This window comes from Fulmarus glacialis, unplaced genomic scaffold, assembly GCF_000690835.1.
Source record: "Fulmarus glacialis isolate BGI_N327 unplaced genomic scaffold, ASM69083v1 scaffold27155, whole genome shotgun sequence".
NCBI lineage: Eukaryota > Metazoa > Chordata > Aves > Procellariiformes > Procellariidae > Fulmarus > Fulmarus glacialis.
Window position 1 is genome coordinate 10,844 of NW_009214047.1, and position 13,974 is coordinate 24,817.

Consider the following 13,974-nt stretch of genomic DNA (forward strand, 5'->3'; position numbering starts at 1 on the left):
ACATCGCTCCCACCCAAAACCCGCCGCCCGCTCCTTTTTTTTTTTTTTTTTTTTTTTAATTTATCATAGAGTAAAATAGTATAACTTCTTTTTGACAGGATATGAGAAATTTGCGGCTGGCCTATAAACAGGAAGAGCAGAACAGATTGGAGATTTTTGAAAACCTTGTAACACGCGCGTTTCCTGTTTCTAATGGGCTGGTAAGTCTTAAGATGTAGAGAAGGCTGTCACTGGCTCTCCTCTTTTTGGAAAGTGTAGGTGAGGAAGTACAAGAGCTGTATAACAAACATTGAAATGTTGATTCATAAAATCTGTTACAGAGCAGGCAAGCTACTCTGACTCTGTTTCCTTTTTGCATTAATTCATAAAACATTATGCTATGTCCTGCTATCGGTGAAGTTAGTTAATTTGTACGTTACCCTTGAGATCTAGATTTACCTAATGTTGCTGATTAAAAATATGTATGTATTGACTCTTATTTTCTGCAGTAGATAATTCAGTCTAGAAGTTCTGTCTAAAAGAACAAATACATACAATTGGTCTTATTATTAGTCAGCTGCAGAATGCTATTTCATTTGCTTTTATGGGTAAGGAACTGGTTGGGAGGTAGGAGACCAATTTCCTCATCCTGGCTTTGCCATTGATGTGTTGTATGATCACGGGCAAGTAACTTCGACTCTCTGACTGTTTCCTGTCTTGATTTTGTTAACTACATAGCATGTACTTGAAGGAGGAAACTGTCTTTCATTTTCTTTCTAGCACAGTGTTCAGTGTTATCCAGTCTTGACTGAAGGTTTTATGTCTGCTGTTAAAAAGTTTTAGAAGTGTTACCTTTGAAATATTAGAAGGTTCACTGGTTTGGAACTTATTGTGCGTACAGCCCATCAGACAGTAATTTATGCCTTTGCTTTGTTGTCTTTAGCCTCTTTTTGCATTCAGCTATAAGGAAAAGTTTGCTGTTAATGGCTGGAAAGTGTATGATCCAATGGCAGAATATAAGAGGCAGGTAAGTTATATAAGTACTTGGTGTATTATTTCTTTCTCCATCTCCCCCAGAGCCATTTAAACAAGGAAAAAATTATTAAAGAAAACTCAAAATTTTTAGCTCTAGCTACATACAGGGACTGTCTAGATCTCATGTTGAGATAATAAAATGCAAGTGGCCTGACTTTGAGAGTGTTGAGCGCCTGCTAAGGTTGATGGAGATAACAGGTGCTGAGTACTTGAGCAAACTGGTCCATCTTAACATGCATTCTTAAATCCACATTTTCCAAGTGCTGCTTCTAGAAAGTATAGGCTTTAGAAAAATTTGGTTTTGAATAAGCAGCATTAAACAGAAGAGTAACCGTAGTTTGTCATTGTAAATCTACAGTTTCCTAGTTGCAAAAGTGTTTTTATTTCACTATATGATCAGTTGTTACCTGAGTGTGCAGCCATTCAAATGGTTATTTTGCATATCAGTTTTAAAGATAATAAATAGGAAAGACTTGCAGTGTTCTGGTTTATGGTTCAATATGAAGACCTAAAGTTTATAGTTTATTTAAAAGAAAAATGTGGGCACTCTTTTTTAAAAAAGTACGTAGCACATAAAAATTTTCATCGCCCCAAACTCAGATATGTAAAGGTATAACCTGAAAAATACAAAAATGTTTTGCTTTCATACAGGGCTTGCCCAATGAGAGTTGGAAAATATCCAAAATTAACAGCACCTATGAGCTTTGTGATACATACCCTGCTATTCTTGTTGTGCCAACCAGTGTAAAGGATGATGACCTCTCAAAAGTGGCAGCATTTAGAGCAAAAGGCAGAGTTCCAGTAAGTGAAACTTTTACAAGGCGATATAAGTGCTCTATAAATTTGTAGCTTATAAAAAATTATCAGAGTTCTTTTAAATAACAGTGGGCCGGATTCCTTCCTGAAAGGGAGGGGCAAAGAAAGAAGAATTAGGCTTGATGGGCTTAGAACTGAAGAGAGCAACTCAAATGTGAGTCTTAATTGCTTGGTTATTGTGCCGTATAATACATTTTTGTTTGGAGTTAACACTTCTAAGCCGCAATGGTATCTGATGCTAATTCATATATTAGTTTGTGTTCTGATTTGGTGTGGAATCTGTTACAGCCATAGCAGTTTTCTTGAGAATAGACAAGTTTCGCAGGTAGCATAAGAACCCCTTTAAATGTAGAATCATTAAAGTTGGAAAAGACCTCTAAGATCATCGAGTCCAACCATCAACTTAACACCACCATGCCCACTAAGTGCCTCATCTACACGTCTTTTAAATACTTCCAGGGATGGTGACTCCACCACTTCCCTGGGCAGCCTCTTCCAAGGCCTGACCACTCTTTCAGTAAAGAACTTTTTCCTAATATCCAATCTAAACCTCCCTTGGCACAACTTGAGGCCATTTCCTCTCATCCTATCGCTTGTTACTTGGGAGAAGAGACCGACCCCCACCTCGCTACAACCTCCTTTCAGGGAGTTGTAGAGCGCGATGAGGTCTCCTCTCAGCCTCCTCTTCTCCAGACTAAACAGCCCCAGTTCCCTCAGCCGCTCCTCATCAGACTTGTTCTCCAGACCCTTCACCAGCTTCGTTGCCCTTCTCTGGACACACCCCAGCACCTCAATGTCCTTCTTGTAGTGAGGGGCCCAAAACTGAACACAGTATTCAAGGTGCGGCCTCACCAGTGCCGAGTACAGGGGCACGATCACCTCCCTACTCCTGCTGGCCACACTATTTTTGATACAAGCCAGGATGCCGTTGGCCTTCTTGGCCAATATGTTAGATGGTGACAGTTTTCATGCTATAGATCTGCTTAGCAAGGTAGTGTACAGGTCCACAGACTTCCACATGGAAGCAGTTTTTCTTCTTCCATTGTTCTTTTTTTTCTAATTAGTAAGATGCAGGCTTATTAGAAATAAAAGCTAAGATGTTTAGAATGACTTTGTATTTCATGCTCAGATTTGGGATGAGCAGTGCTAGTGTGCTGTCAATATGGTTTTGCGTCAGCTTGTCCTTAAATTTGCATTTGTTGATTTGCCAGGAAACAATGCCATGTAGGCAGTGTGATTGTCTAATTGCACTCTGGCCTGCTGCCTTTATAGCAGTATAGTAAACTAAAACAATTTTCTTTTATTCCAGGTGTTATCCTGGATTCATCCTGAGAGCCAAGCAACAATAACACGATGCAGTCAGCCATCGGTAGGCCCAAATGATAAGCGTTGCAAAGAAGATGAAAAATATTTGCAGACAATAATGGATGCCAATGCTCAGTCACATAAACTTATCATCTTTGATGCCAGACAGAATAGTGTTGCAGATACAAACAAGGTAGGCTGGTATCATAACTAGCATTAGTAGTTCTATCTTTATTACAAGTCTGAAGATTGAGTGAGAGATGAGGATGAGGAGAACTTGATGTTGAAAAGAGATAAAAAAGAGTCTCTAAAGAGGGCATGGGAAGGAAGGAAAGTTGCTCATAGCATTTTGGAAAGGCCGGCAGGAATTGAAGGCAGCATGAAGACATAGCTGAGAAATGATGCAGTAAAGCCCACAGAAGACCAAAGGTTTCAGTAGTAAAAAGGGGAAGGTATGTGAATGTATTATCAAATGTAGCCTGTTACAATTAGAATTTCTTTCACCTAAAATAATACCCTAGTGCTTCTTAGAAAAACAAAAGCCAAAAATATGTTTTTATTACTGCTAAAATAATCCTTTCTCTCAGAAAATCCTGAAACCTGACCAAAATAACTCTCTCAACCTCATGATGAAGTCCTGTACATGTTCTTTTCTTTGTCTGTTTTCACTTTTTGAATGACAGGCAAAAGGTGGAGGATATGAAAGTGAAGGTGCCTACCCAAATGCAGAGCTGGTCTTTCTGGAAATTCATAATATACACGTAATGAGAGAATCCCTGCGTAAACTTAAAGAAATAGTTTACCCTACTATTGATGAGACTCGGTGGTTATCAAATGTGGACTCCACACATTGGCTGGAATATATAAGGGTAAAATACTTCTGATGTGGCAAATCAATTGTTTTTTTAAACCATGTTTTTAACTTGCATTTCTGAAAATATTACTAAAATAATGTCTAGATTTAAGCACATTGCTTTGATCAGGATAATCTTGTAAAAAAACTTAATTTTTAAATGGTCACTTAGAACATAGCATTTTAAGCATTCCATAATAACTTTGTATTTCCAGTTTTATGTATTGGTAGGTAATGAGTTAATTCCTGATAGCACAGTATCGTATTTAGTGTTGGACAATGTTTTATTTTCTTGAGAGGGAATGTTTGTGAGCAGTCTAGGGTTATCCCTGCTTTTTGGAAGAATGCCCTGGGAACTTCAGATTATATTTGAACAACTGCCAGAAGGTCTTGACTGTAAATTCTGCAGTCTTTCTCATCCTTCCCTCCTTCAATGCGATGTTAGTGTTCATGTGTCGAGCACCTACATTTTCATGGGCTGTTTATAGTCAGCGCTCTACTGGGTTATAATCTGCTCTATTATTTAACAAAATATTAAAATAAATCACTACCATACTTCAGTTTTACAGTCTGTTTCACTAACCTCTGAAATGCTTTTAGAATAGATTATTTCATTACCACATTCACTCTCCTGTTTATGATGAATATGGATGGAGTGGAATTTGTTTTATTAGCAACTGGCTCAAATGTCACTCATGCAAAACGTGTTTGGGATTGTTCATTAGTTTTACTCTTCTATTAACTAGTGCTTGCTAAGCTAGAGAACCAGTAGAGGGAGCAAACACTTAAATTAAGAATTAAACAAATTCAATGATCTTTTGGGAACAGTTTAATTTTCTTGTTGTCTTGAAGTTGGACTATTTCAAACAGCTTTGGGAATCTGAGTATCTGGAAGACTTTTCTTATTAGCCTGGCCTTAAATACAATAGTCTATTTAAAAAAAAACCAACTGTTTGGGCCAGTGGTCACCTTTCATTGACATTGACTTCAGTGGGGTTCCTGGACTTAGACGGTGTCAGAAGGGGTCCTTGATACCACTGTTGCACAGATGACGATAGCATAGCAATTTGAAATTTCATTTAAATTATTTTAAAGAGTTGACACTCATGTAACATTCTTCATGAACCTGTCCCTTACGTGATACTTCACGTTACGATATTGACAGCACAAACTGTGGCCTGATTTCTTAAAAGCAACCATTACTGTGTTAACAGTGTTGATAGTATCTCCGTGTGCTTTTATCCAAGAATTGCTTGCCTTCCTTGCTTATTTGATTTGGCTTGTAATAGCAATTAACAAATCCACAGCTTTACTCTAATGCATCTTCTGTTTTCTGGGCTCAGACCAGTGTGATTGTGTCCCAGGTTAATGCAATGCGTTACTGGAAATTCACCTTCCAATCACTGGGCACCCACAGCACTTTGAAGATGGTCCAGGAGTGTCTGGGAGGCACCAGTAACATTCTGTGTGTGTGAAGACAGTGGTAACAACAGGAGTAGAGTCACTTGGTGCTTCTTGCACACCCAGGATGTTTCCTCATGCCCTTCAGGGTATTTTCTGTCTTTCAGGGTAGAACTTGTGCTATTAATTATTTTTAAACCAATTCTCATTTTCTAAACCAATCCGAAGCCGTTTATTCATTAGGAGCCCTAACTAAAATACTGTGATGGTTGCTAAGTTTTGAAACATCTATAAAAAATAATAATAGTTTGTGGAGGAAGCTGTTTTCTAAAGGTTTTTGTCCAAAGTAGAATAAAATGCTTCACCTACTCTGCAGATATTTACTGAATTAATAGTAACTCTATTTTCAGTCTCCCATTCTCTGCTTATTGCCTGTATCTGTTCTATCCTTTTATTTTCAGCGGTACTCCTTCAGAGGCATCTGCGTTGTCTTTAGGTCAATTTAGTAGAGCAAGCTATTGCATACCTGTATGTTATATAGATTAGTTTTCTGCTTTTATTGAAGACTAAACTGTTTTAATATTTGCACTTTTTTAGTGCAGTAGAGCTTTTTAACTGAAGTAATGGGCAATTAACTAGTTCAGACCACAAGCTTTATTCTCCCATAGAAGCTTTTGTATTGTTTCCTGATATTTCCATGCTGGCATCCTTCAATTTTACCAAAAAAGATACAATCAATGAAAGATATAGTCAATGAAAATTGTCTCTAAAGCATGGTTCTTGAAATAATTTTGAAGACTGGTCTTGTACACAGCTTGTCCAGTGGATGCTGGCTTACCTACTTCTCAGAAGATGTTTTTACATGCCTGGGAAGGGAGAAATGCAAGTATTTTGCAAGATTCCATTTTCTGATGTTGGAATGCAGAATAGGAATTTCTCCTGTGGTCTTATTCTAGTGGCTGGGGTTTTTCACATATTTTTCAGTGCCATGATAGGTCAAGTTACAGAAACAAATCTTCACAGGAGAGAGATTATTCAAGTTTTTAAAAAACTACAGAGCAGCATAAGAGAACAAGAGAGGGTTTTTTTGTGGGGGAGAAGAATTACAAGTTCACAGAGGTGATCTCAGTCCTGTGCCATCTCTATCCTTTGCTTTCCAGCATGCTTCTGAGTCCACACTATTAATGGTCTGCTCATGGGTTGAATACAATGTATACTTCATGCACCAACACACCAGCACAGGCTCCCAGCCAGGGGTTTCTGGGTTTGTTTGGGTTGTGTTTTGGTTTAGGTTAGCTGGATAGTTTGTCCCTTTCTCTAAACTTAGTAGTTGAGAACGGAAAGCTGAGGAAGGAAGAGTGATTGATTACTGTGAAAATGAACTTTGAGAACATTGAACCTTCAGCCTTTGGAATAGGTTACAGTATTTGTGTCTTTTCGTCATGATACAGGATTTCAGATTTAATTTAGAGAAGGGATTCCCAGGTTCTTTTGCTATGTGCTACTAATAATGGAGAGCTGGTAAGAACCCTATTCTGGACAACAGAGTGCACAGTTTTTGGTACCTCTAGGATTATGCATACCACCATTTTGAAATCTCTAATTTAATTGAAGTTGTCCAGATGATTATGAAATTAATCTGAAATTTTAAAATATATTAACCTTAAGAGTATAAAATTGTAACTCTTTTTTTTTTGGTAGAGTTTTGGTTAGTATTTAATATGCTTGTTTATTTCTTTTTGTTTATTTAAGATGCTTCTTGCCGGAGCAGTAAGAATTGCGGATAAAATTGAATCTGGTAAAACATCCGTAGTGGTACACTGCAGTGATGGTTGGGATCGAACTGCACAGCTTACTGCGCTAGCTATGCTTATGCTGGACAGTTATTACAGAACTATCAAGGGGTTTGAAGTTCTTATAGAGAAAGAATGGATAAGTTTTGGACACCGATTTGCAATGGTAAGCTGAAAGATTTAGTGTGCAGTTTGTCACCTTCAAGACTTTTATTTTGAATAGTATGTTTTCTCTCAGTACACTGCTGCATTTTAGCTATTATCTCTGGTGTCCTTCTTTTAATGGTGTGAGTGTGTCAGAGAATTGTGACCTGTTCATTTTTAACAGGAAATCTGTGTGTGAGGTATAATATAAAGTAAATAAGAATTAAGTGGCTTGAACATAATGGTTAAAAAAAAAAAAATGGATTTTTTTATGAGGAAGAGGGATTGTAACACATTGCTTCATCTTTAACAATCTTATGAATGGAGAAACAAGGAGAACAATTAAGGTGTCTAGAAGGTAAAATTGCTGGAACCATCACTCTGATTTAAGGTTGAAGTGTTTATGTAACACATGGGCTAGTGGGGAATTGGGACATAAATTATTATGACATTTTGTGGGCTCTGACTCTAAGATGGTTTAGGAGAAATGACAGTAGTTATGCAGGTGGATATGGAATAATCGTTGTTTCAGTACACTTTTAGTAAATACCTGCCAGTTTGACCCACTGGTAGAAATAAATGGCTGTGCAGTGAAAGATGGGGAAACGACTGGCACAGCTTTGTTGACCAAGTGTCTTTCCAGCTCTGCTCAACAGCAAAGGCCTGTCCATAAGTGAATATTGGGATGCATTTTTAGTAGCTGAAAAATACAGGCTAGCGTTATGTAGGATTTGCTTGTCTTGCCATTGGAACATATTTAAGAGTTAATGAGTTTTAAAGTGTTGGGATGGTACCGTAAATACACTAGACTGAAATGAGGAGTTTGTTTTGACTTTCAGCGAGTAGGACATGGAGATGATGATCATGCTGATGCAGACAGATCTCCCATTTTCCTTCAGTTCATCGACTGTGTTTGGCAAATGACTAAGCAGGTAAGATGCTTAACCTTCTATGAGGTCTCAGTCTCTATCTAGCAAACGTAATTAATGTAGGAGAACACATTCCTTTGCAGAGCAGTAGCATGATTTCCTGAAGTTGGTCGTGCTATGGCTGCACCGTGCACACACAGGGAAACTTTTTGCTCAAAGTGAGGTACAAGGAGCTAGAGTGGAAGCATTGACTTGAAACCAAAATACCAGGAATCCCTTTGTTTAAAATAGGCTTTCAAAGGATTCTCTGATTACGTAAATGAGGGTTATTGATGGGATAAATTATTTGCATTGCATATTCACTGGTGGAGTAAATGTTTGTATGAATTTATATTGTCCTTAAGAAACAGCAAAAATCCAGGCTGATTGTGAACTGAGAGGAGGAGAGGGTTCTTCTATGTATGTCTCAAATGTGAAATGTAAGTTAATGTTGGCATCATTATGCATACAGGACAGCATTTCTGACATACGAGCCTATTCTCAGATAAGTTTTCTTACTTCCAACACTGCTTTTACCTCTGGATCAGGGGAGATCTTTGAAATTAGTGATATTTAAAATATCAAAATACTAAAATTCTCTTTTATTTTTTCTGAATAAGTTAAGTTATAGAACGGCTTTAGCCTTCATTTTCCTTATTTGTACCTCCATGAGCATAAATTAAGATCTTTCTGAGCTTTTATATTGCTGTTCTTTAATGGGGTTACTGAAATAGGTTGTCCACATGAAGGCTTTATTTCCAAGTAAATTAGAAGTGCTTGACTCCTTTTTTTCTTTTTTTTTTCTCTCTCTTTTTTTTTTTTCCTCCTTGAAGCCTCACACAGATCCGTGCTGTTATGGTAAAAGCTATTATACTGAAGTCTGTATAGAATGTGATTTGTTTTGAAGAGGAGAGGGTAGCAGTCTGGTTCCATATGATGCTAGCATTCCCGGATGTCTTACCTCAGTCTTCTTGTTCTGAACACGGTTCTTAAAAACTTACATCATAGTTTCCAAAACTTGTATTCAAAACAGTCGTCTTCGTTGCTTTATGAAAGTTCCCTGTTGTAATACTGGGCCCTTGTCCAGAGTCCCTTGAAGACTTTCTCTTTCTGTGTATCTATATTTCAGCATTAATATGCTGTTTAGCATGGCTGGAGAAAAGAAATGAAAAATTCGGCCCCTCTCTCAGAGGAAAGCTAATAACAATAGCAAAGAGAAGAAGCAGTTCTAAACACCTGGTAGGAACAAAAGTCCTCTGGGGAGATCCTTAATTGAGAGCAACCTCTTCTATTTTTGTGATCTCCCTTGCTGCTTCCTATTTCTTGCTATAAACAGTTTAGTTCCCTCTAGTTTAAAAAAAAAAAAAAGGGGGCGGGGGGAATCTGTGAAACATTTTGCCAATACCACATCTGTTCAAAACCTGGATTCAGAAACTGTTCTGAAATTCATGAACAGCAGTGGCATTGAAAAATCATTAATGTTACAGCAGGAAAAAAATTGAAAATGTCATTCTTGGAGAGTTCTTGCCCACTTATTTTTATTTTTTAGTTGACTTCAACAGCTAAAGAATAAATGTGAAGGTTGTGATTACCTTGACATGGACCTGTGGAAACCAGGGTTCTATTTTATCCTTGCGTAGATCACTTGCTCATAAAACAGTGCTAGTTTCGTGCTTTAGAATCCATGGTAAACATATGTGAAATGTTCCAAAGCTCAAATAAGTGTTAATGACTGAGGGAGGGTGTAAGGGCTTGGATTTGGGCATGGGCTCAAAGCAAGCAAATTTTGTCTTTCGGTTTCTGAGAATTACATTCTTAAAGCAGTCGACTTAATACAGTGAGAGAATCTCTAACTTCCCACTAAGACAGAAATTTCCAGATAGCTTCAGACAATGAAACTCAATCCTTGACAGCCTTATATTTTCCCTTGGTTTTTATTGTCTTCATGACACACAAATACAGTACTAGAGAACTTGAGAGAAGTACATTGATATCAGATTTTAATAAAAAACATACGGTGAAGTGATTTCCCTCCTCTGGTGATTTTGAATAGCAGATGTCAAATTGGAAAGGCCACATGTGATCTGATGAAATACTGATGCCCTGTTAAAAGTGAAACAAAACAGTAAAATGTGCATGTAGCATTGCAGCTCAAGTAGTAGCTTTCTACCTTTCATGCACAGTACCCACATAGGAGGAAGGTATGTTTAAAGTTGGTAGAAAGCTGCATCCTGTTTGTTATCAGATGTCGTCTGTTGCCAGAGATTCATTTTTCACTAGTTTCAGTAGTGTACTCTGTTATGATATCTAGTGTTCAGTTAACCTGATTCAGTCCAATTCCACAATCATAAGAACTATTCCAGAAAGTGTTTCAACTTTAAATGTTACTGTAGTACAGAACAAGTTCATTGATTAAAAAGCAAGTTTATTTTGCATGTCTCTGAATCAGATGCCATTTGGCATCATCAGACTTTTAAACAAGAGAATTCTTCTTTTAAATACCTCCTTTACAAAAACCCCCAACAACTCCAGCAGCATCAAGTGGGAGATTTTAATGACCCATGTGTTCTCTCACAATTAGTGGATTTGACAAGAAGTAAGTTTTCATTTCCACCTGAATCTTCAAACAGGCGCTAATGGGCTTGGAACTACAGAGGAAAGCATTTTTAGGTCAGTGATTTCTCAGCAGCGGTAATAGAAGCTTTACAGTCTTGATACATCAGCTCCAACAGTACAACTCTTGTATCCAAAGACAGAGTTTCAATAAAGTGCTATCACTTATTAATAAATTAGTTGGAGTGCAACCACTGATGTATGGAATTTTGAATATGCTTCACTGGATTGGAATAGTGGCCATGTTGGCATCTCTCTGATTAGTATGGAACCATCACAACACAGAACCCTAATGTGACAAGGCTCATTAAGTGCTTTCAGTTAAAGAAAGTACTTTAGGAGAGGCTTTGTCTTCAAAGTTACGTCTAAATATCATCTCGATCCTGTGCAAATTATTTTTGCTCTCTGTATCTCATTGCTGCTTTGGGCTGGGCGCAGGAGATTGAGGTCTGAGACCCACTGAATTTTCTCCTGACTTGGTTCAGCACACCTGCTTATCAAGTTCTGTTCATACTTTTTTAAAATCCTAGCTGTGTTGTTAACATCATTGTATTGTAATTGAATTTTGGCATGATTTCCGAGAGAGAAGGAAGTGCTGTAAGTGATATCTTTTGAACATGACTGAAAAAGAGAATTTAATAATCTTAAGTTCCTATATGTTTTATGGAAACAAATGGCTAGGCGATTGAAAACAAACCAGTGATTTGAGAGAGAAGCCCTAGTGTGAGCACGCTGTGCTGTTGAACTGTGCGTAATCCATAGCAGAGTCAGAAGAAGGCAGGCTCCCATTCATTTTGTGAGCCATGATATTGATAACTTCCTTACTCAAAATTTTCAGTTGAAAGTTGGTATATCTTAGCTTGAGAAGTCTTGGAAAGAGAATGCTTTTGCAATGTTTGACTTAAATCAGTCTTCTTTTAAAAGAACATTGCTTAAAACTTACATCTTTCTGGGTTTAATACAAGCACACCCATTGTGTGTTATTCAACTCTTTACTTTCAACATGAATAAACATTTGCCCTTCATAGATCACAGATGACGCTGAAGAGGAATTTCTGAATCAGCTAGTTCATCCGCAGTCCCAATTGCTGTGTTATTCCTCCTAGCTATACTCATTGTCTTTTTTTTTTTTTTTATTTAAAATAGCTCTTGAGTCACTCACAACAAGGTGTTCAGTATTCTTCAGTGGCACATAACAGAAACCAGTCCGCTGCTTTCTTCAGATCCAAAATATTGACTTGAGATTTCTCCATATAACAGGAAATTCTTCCTAATGAATCTGTAACTTTGCATTTTAGACTTCTGTAAAGATTTACTCCTTTAGTGGGAATGAACAAAATTTGTTTCATTTTTCCTGACAATTAGTCTCTTATAACATTCTCTGTCATGGTAATGAGAGAAATGCTACTTCTTAAATTTTCCTTTAGTCTTCTACATTTTTTTTTTCTCCTAAATGTTTATCATTCCGTATTTGTGTTTGAGACCCTTGTCATACTGAACACAAAGTTATTTTGACACATCAAACAGTTGCCATATGTAGTCCTATCATAAAATTTGATTGAAGGACCTTTTCTGTCTGAATAGGTAGCAGCCCATGCAGTTTGCATTAATTCCTTCCTTTATGATTTTTAGAGCACTACAGATTAAGATATATCTTAAACATTTTGAGTGTTTTCAAATTATCAACTCTATTTCCTGGAATGTATCAGGTAACCTCTGCTTGTGAATAAAATACCTAGTGGTGCTCAGTGGAATAACAGTTCTTTTATTTCAGACGAACAGGATTTACTTTCCAATATAAAAGAAGGGGGATTAAATTATTGTACATAGCTGATGGTAAACTCAAGGGGTGAAATGGAGAAAAGTAACTTACTTGGGTAGAAAGTGAAAGAAACATTTTAAATATATTGTACGTGCAGTAGTCTTTATTATCCAATTCATTGCATGTTAGACTAGGAAATAAAACTCTTAAATGTCGTCATCATCTTTTTTTTTCCCCCCCACAAAATGATTTATTGTCCTGTAACAAGAGAAATAAAGCATATGTTGAAGACAGTTTGGGATGGGTTAGAACAGAATACTGTTAGAGCTCCTTAAAATGGATTGCTTTGTGTCACCAGTTTCACATTAGCTAATGTTTCTATGTTTGTATTCTAGTATACTTGCATAATGAATGTAAGGTTTGTCTCCGAGGAGTATTTATAAAGTAGTATGTGGGTGAAATGTATTATTGCAATGGGAGTTACTGAAATTGCTGAGTTTTCCTGAAAATAATCACTAAATAAGAAAAAAAATCTTATCTGAATCTTCTGGTTATTTCTTATGTCTGAGTTTCTTCCTTTCTACACTGCTTAAAATAAAGTTTAAAGTAATTTTAGCAATTTTTTATTTCAGTTTCCTGCAGCCTTTGAATTCAACGAGTTATTTTTAATCACCATTCTGGATCACCTTTACAGTTGCCTCTTTGGGACTTTCTTATGCAACTGTGAAAAAGAGAGATTAAAAGAGGTAAATAATTAGTGTAATACACATTCTTAATTTGTTGATTTTGTATGAAAATGCTTAGAATACAAGACCTGAGAATATCTGAGCTGTATTTTTGGATACATTTGTCACATAGTCTTAAAAGACAATGCAGACATGAAATTTCATGGTATGAGAAATATATACTGAATGCCCTGCTATTAAATGCGGTGGCTCTTATTTTCTTTAGTTATTATCTGTTCAGGGGTTTGAGGGTTTTAGAAAGTCCTCTTTCAGATATTTCTAGCCAACATATACAATTTTAAATAATCATTATCAAATTATATTAGCATTTCTTTCTCTATTTCCAAGGGAACGCCTATGGTTGACTTTGCAGGTCACTTTAGGACATAATTAGATGGAATGTATGGTTGAAGACTACGGAAATTTAAAATATCTCAATGAATGAAGTTAGGACTCAATGAAATACTTTGAGTTTGAAAAAAAAAAAAAATTAGAAGTTTGTTAATATTCCAAGTACACTTTTGCTTACTTTTAGCTTTGTTGTTTTTAATACTCCATATTTTTTAAAAAAAGCAAGTAACAATTCCTTGCCATGTTTAGCTTTGCTATTTTTTTGGTTTGTCTCTCCTGCGTCTGTAGG

The 13,974-nt window shown here is 36.8% G+C and overlaps 1 protein-coding gene across 2 annotated transcripts in view; it reads left to right on the forward strand.

The window, feature by feature from the left end:
* The window catches only part of MTMR1 (myotubularin related protein 1), a 36,673-nt gene that overhangs the window by 8,633 nt on the left and 14,066 nt on the right, over positions 1-13,974 (forward strand). For both annotated transcript variants that reach the window (XM_009578425.1, XM_009578426.1), the window contains 8 exons: positions 99-200; positions 923-1,006; positions 1,666-1,815; positions 3,140-3,328; positions 3,819-4,004; positions 7,142-7,348; positions 8,166-8,258; positions 13,242-13,355. In XM_009578425.1, the coding sequence (XP_009576720.1) occupies positions 99-200; positions 923-1,006; positions 1,666-1,815; positions 3,140-3,328; positions 3,819-4,004; positions 7,142-7,348; positions 8,166-8,258; positions 13,242-13,355 (1,125 nt within the window). The remainder of the gene's footprint in view (positions 1-98; positions 201-922; positions 1,007-1,665; positions 1,816-3,139; positions 3,329-3,818; positions 4,005-7,141; positions 7,349-8,165; positions 8,259-13,241; positions 13,356-13,974) is intronic.